The 6,000-nt window shown below is 35.6% G+C and overlaps 1 protein-coding gene across 1 annotated transcript in view; it reads right to left on the bottom strand.

Moving 5' to 3' along the window:
* GANC (glucosidase alpha, neutral C) overlaps positions 1-6,000 on the bottom strand; it is a 62,032-nt gene that overhangs the window by 35,322 nt on the left and 20,710 nt on the right. Inside the window, exon 6 of the mRNA XM_037502289.2 lies at positions 1,118-1,134. Within this exon, the coding sequence (XP_037358186.1) occupies positions 1,118-1,134 (17 nt within the window). The remainder of the gene's footprint in view (positions 1-1,117; positions 1,135-6,000) is intronic.

The following is a 6,000-nucleotide window of genomic DNA, read 5'->3' as shown; positions in this document are numbered from 1 at the left end:
CCAGGACACTGACTGAGTTTTTCTACTATAATGGGACAATCAATTATTCAGGTAACTGTGAGTGTCCCAAGATGATTGGATTAGGGGCTGAGAGCCCTGAGCTCGCCCTGATCAATCAGCAGATCATGTGTGCTGACTCCTTAGAGGTTATATTCAGGCATTGTAAGGACACAGAAGAAACAAGGCAAAGTCCTGGTCAGTTATGAGTTACGTTTCTATAGCTGTGTACTGAGAGCTTTCTGTGTATGTAAGCTTTTCTGTGTAAGGTTTTAGGTTTTTTTTCCTAACACAGATTTTCCTGACATATATTGCATACATCTTTGCTGTGAGAGAACAAAGGATACTGATCAGTTTTAATCTTTGCTAGATGGAAGACCGTGTGTCATCTGCCAGATCATTTATCCGAATGTAACACAGGCCATATTGTCAAGGGCACCAGGTGGATTCTGGCTTTTCACAGTACCCCCTTCCCTGTGATTATAAATATATATATATATTTTTTTTTCTTTAGCCAAAGACAAAATCCTTTATTTAATAATTTACTTTAGAGACTAAAATTCACTCTTAGGTAAAAGTATTGACATTAAATGGTCTTTATTTGGAGAAAGGGGGGGTCTATAGAGAAGGTAAGAAGGATTATGATGTTATTAAAAAAAAAAAGGAGAGCCTGCGGGCTCCCCTACTTGTAAATTTGGGGCATATTTCAAATCCTTTTCCTTATACGAGGCTTAGATAATAGATGCCAGAACAGGATTCTAAAGGAGTTGGGGGAAGACCTGTTATTTTACAAGGTAGGGAGGAAGCAGGAAAGTGTCTTTCCAGTTACATAAACCTCCAGTATCTGAAAGGCATCTCCTAAAGAGACAAACTTCCTTCCAGACCCCTACCCCATCCTGTCAGTAAACCTAGTGAGAAATGTCAAAGATGTTCATGGGATGCCTATGTGAACATGAAGTTTGAAAAAGGTGAGAACCACTGGCTTGGAAAGTTGGGGCTGATGGGCTCTGGAACTTGGTGACATCATTTCAATCTCATAAAATAGAATGTGGAATTTGCAGCTGGGTGATCTCCTAGATCTAATGTAAGCAGCATGCTGACCCAGGCACTTCCACAAGACCATGAACTCTATGAGGCCTGCATTTCTCTACACTTCCCACAGAAGGTATACAGCCACATTTTTCTGTTGCATGCATTATCCAAGAACAGGATACCCAAATCTGAGATTTCATCAAATACCATCCAAAAATTAACAATAAAACAAGAAAATAATAAAAAAGACCAAAAAATCTGAGATTTGAGTTCACCTTATAGAAGTCACTTGTTTAGGTGCCAAAGCTCAAGGACATTTAGATAATGACATTTAACTATTTTGGAACAATATGATTTAACACTATACCAGTTTCAATTTTACCATTAGCTTTGATATCCACAATTTTCCAAATTTCTCTTCCATAGATCTAGAGCATCTTGATTTTCCTGTTGGAATGGAAAAAAGAGCAAATAGAGTTTATTAATTGCAACAAGGATTACTATAATAGCATATTTTATATGGATTGTTAAAAAACTGGAGTGAGGGAGCCTCGCCAGTGGCTCCAGCAGGTTGAGCGCAGCGCTGTGAGGCTGTCTGCAGCCTCTGCAGCAAGGGTTTGATTCCCGGCCAGCCAGGGAGATACCCACATGCACGGCAGACCTGTCCTGTCTTGCCCACTGCTCCCCTCAGTAGTGTATTTCAGTTAATCTGCCTGTTCTGCTCCTTGCTCTGTCTCTGGTGAATCCTCTCACCCTCCCACGCCTCTAGCCTGTACCCCAGCTCTTGTATAAATAGATGAATAAATCTTTAAACAAACAAACAAAAAAAAAAAAAACCTAGAGTGAGAAAACTATAATCTTTCAAAAGACCAGTTTATGGTATTAACAAATGTTAAAAAATCGGGCCTCCCCGGTGGCGCAGCGGTTGAGCGCTGGGTTGCAAAGCTGCCCGCAGCCTCTGAGGCGCCGGTTCGATCCCCGGCTGCTCCCTGGCCAGCGGAGGAGGGTCCCACATGGCGTGCAGACCTCTCCTGCCGCCCGCTGCTCCCCTCAGCAGTGTACTTCATCCTTCTGCCTGCTCTGCTCCCCGCTCTGGCTCTGGTGAATTCTCTCACCCTCCCGCGCTTCTGACTGTACCCAGTGCATGTATAAACAAAACAAACAAACAAATAAATAAATAAATAAATAAACGTGCCTCTATTAAAAAAAAAAAAAATTATAAAAAAAAAAATGTTAAAAAATCAAATCTATTAAGAAAACATGTATATTCTGAATAATGCTAATTTTCCCTGTGAACTAAGCTGATGTGAATATATTTTTTATTGTGGTAAAATATACATAAAATTTGACCATTCTTAAGTCTATGTTTAATGGCATTAATTCACCCTGTACAGCAACCATTACTATCTGTCTTTGGAATTTTACATCTGCCCAAACTGAACCTCGGTACCCATTAAACGATAGTCCCTTATTCCTCCAACTCCTGGCAATCATCATTCTACTTCCTGTCTCTGAACTTGACTACTCTAGATATCTCATTTAAGTGGAATCATATAGTATTTGTCCTTTTGTGATGGGCTTATTTCACTTAGTATAATATCTTCACTATACTAGGTTGTTTCACTCATGGAGAGACTGACAGAATTTTGTTCAATGATACAGATTGTCATCTCTCTTGTAGTATGTGTTGGAATTTCCTTCCTTTGTAAGGCTGACTATAATTTATCATCCTGGTGACCATAGCAACTATCAAGGCTCCTTTGAAATTGCACATGGTTTTGATGAAGAAAAAATTTCTGGAGTGTACATTTCTCATATTTTAGCCAAAAAATCTTTTTCTCCTTATTTAAAAAAATTTCTTTTTATTTTTATTGAGGTAACATCATGATTTAGAGGCATAGGGTCTCCCCCTTCATGTGCAAAACAATCTTTTAAAAAACAATCAGACCATTCTCTGCTGCTTATCATCTTTCCATAGTTTTCCTTTGCTCTTAGGATAAAGTCTAAAAAGGTTAACATGTTCTAGAAGAATGTAAGCCCTATGATTATTAGGGAAGTTTGATTTGTTCAATGATCTGTCACCAAAATCTATTCTCTAGGAGGTGCTCAACAAATATTTGTTAAATAAAAGAATTATTCCAAGACTTTTCACAGAATTGCCCCTGGCTAACACACTAGCCTTGTTACATACATGCTTTGCTTTGCTTTCTCCTAACAAAAGATAATTTATATAAAATTTCTCAAGTGTGAACTTTCTGACCTCAATGTCTTTGACTATGGAAAGACATTTGGAATATTCTCTATCTGGAATATTCTTTACCCAGCTTTTTGACAGGCATCAGGCTCAGCTTTAACATTCTTTCCATTAGGAGGGTTTTCCTAACTCTCAACTTGGTCAAATTCCTTGCTGTGTCCTTTGACAGAACCCTTTATAACACTTCTCATGCAGTAATTACTTAGTGTCTGTCTTTCCAAGCAGATTCCAAGTTTCATGGGGACGGTTGGGATCTGTTTCATTCACAAATGATTCTCCTGTCTAAGTATAACTTACTTGCCTGGCATAAAGCAGGCTCTCAGCAATTTTATATTTTTTGAATGAATGAATACATAAATGACCAAATGAATGAAATAATCAATGAGATATTAAGGCAAGCAAGAGACAGTGCTTGCCTTACTGATTTACAACCTGTAAATCAGCCATAATTTACATGTAATAGAGCATTTAACAATTACTCATCAGTAGTAGAAGGGAGGAAAAGAGCCAATTATATGCCACATAATGATGATGATGGTGTAAAAGATTAAAAAGAAAAGAAAAGTTGCTCAATCTGGATTACCTGACAGGTGTCAGTAGATGCATCCTCCTCATGTTCTTTGGTAGCTCTGTTTCAACATAAAATTGTTTCACTCACAGCATGACTGACAGAATTTTGTTCAAGGATACAGATTTTCATTTGCAACTTTTGACACACATAAATTATATACTTTAACTTATTAAAAATAACTTCATTATAAAAATAAAAATTTATAAAATTGAACATTTGATTTCTTACAAAAGTGAAAATATATTAGAATTTTCTTGACACTTTAAAAATATTTTTTATCAGTTCTTTTGTTATAAATGTAATACATGCTCATAATACTTAAAACAAGTAAGCAATAGAATTTTCTCTTCATTTATTACCCTAGTACAGAGCAATAGATGTACTGTCTTTCAGAATGACTGTGACAACTTATTTTCTTAACCACAGTTGTTTTTGAGTGCTCATTTCTCCCCATTCTTAACAATATTGATCTTTTATCAATCTTTTGACTCTTTGTCAATCTAAATTTTAAAAAAGATGATGCATTTCAATTTGTATTTCTGTGGTCATGAATGAGGTAGACTACCTTTTTATACATTAAATGGTATTTTTATTTCTTCTGTGAATTTTCTATTCAGATTCACTACACATTAATGTTTTTTACTGTACAGTGTGTTTGTACAGAATTTAAAGAATCATACTAAAATGAACAACTATGGATCCATTGGAAGCATAAGCTGCAGAAAAATCTTGTTCCTTGGGAGTTTCTGTGTGCTGCTCTTCAAATGCATATGTCTATTCCCACACCCTTCAGAGTAACACTTTACTAAATTTTGTGTAATAGCTATCTCTTATGGTTTTTAAAAATATTATTCTCACATGTGTAAGCAACCCCATATATCTATTATTTGGTTTTGCCTTAAAAAATCTTTCATACAAATAGAGAGATACTGCATATATTTTTTGTATTTTTTTTCACTCATTCTTAAAATTTTTGATATCATGTTGTTAATATGTGCTAATATGCTGCAGTTTGCTTGTTCTTTTCTCACTGAGTTAAGCTTTTTATATCATATATTAATTTTTGGCTTTTATATACATTTAAAATTTTTCATTAGTATGTTGCCTTTTAATTTTTTAAAAATCAATACTTTATTTATTAGAGCAGTTTTAGGTTAACAGCAAAATTGAGCAGAAAGCAGAGTTCCCACATATTCATTGTTCCCACACATCCACAGTCTCCCCCATTATCAACATCTCACATGAGAGTGGTACACTATCAACTAACATCCATAGTTTACATTTGGGTTCACTCTTGGTGTTATGTTTTCCATGGGCTTTGACGAATGTATGATGTCATATAGCTATCATTGTGGTATCATACAGAATATTTTCACTGACCTAAAAATCTTCTGTTCCTTGCCTAGTCGTCACTCTGTTTCCTTAGTCCCTGCAACTACTAATCTTTTCACTGTCTCCAGAGTTTTGTCTTTTCCAGAATGTCATATAGTTGGATTCACATAAAATGTACTCTTTACAGGATTGGCTTTCTTCACTTGGTAAAAACATTTAAGGTCCCTCCATGTCATTGCAAGGCTTGTTTAGCTCATTTTCTTTAAGAGCCAAGTAATAGTCCATTGTCTGGATATCCCACAGTTTATCTGTTTACTTACTGAAGGACTTCTTGGTTGTTTCCATGTTTTGGCAATTAATAAAGCTGCTAAAAATACCTATATGCAGATTTTTTGTGTGGACATAAGGTTTTTATTTTTTCAATTTATTTTTATTTACTTTTTATTGAAGTACCATTGCATGGTATAATTTCAGGTATACTTCATTGAAAATATATGCATATACTATATTAAGTTCACTACTAAAAGTCCAGTTCTACCTTTCATCATACAATTGACCCCTTTGTCCTGATGATTTAGGCCCCCTTACTTTCCTCTTTCTCTTCTGGTAACCACTAATTTTTCTTATAGTTCAAAAGGTTTATCTTATTTAATTTATCTGTTTCTTTGTTTTCTCTGTATACCACATATGAGTGAAATCATATGGTATGTGTCTTCCTCCGTGTGGCTCATTTCACTAGTATAATACCTTGTAGATCCATTCATGTTGGTGGGATTTCATCTTTTTAGTAGCTGAATAATATTCCACTGTGTAT

The sequence above is a fragment of the Talpa occidentalis genome, unplaced genomic scaffold, assembly GCF_014898055.3.
Source record: "Talpa occidentalis isolate TD23 unplaced genomic scaffold, MPIMG_talOcc4v2.1 talOcc4.11, whole genome shotgun sequence".
In the NCBI taxonomy this organism is placed as follows: Eukaryota; Metazoa; Chordata; class Mammalia; order Eulipotyphla; family Talpidae; genus Talpa; species Talpa occidentalis.
This window is presented reverse-complemented; position numbering and strand designations above follow the sequence as displayed.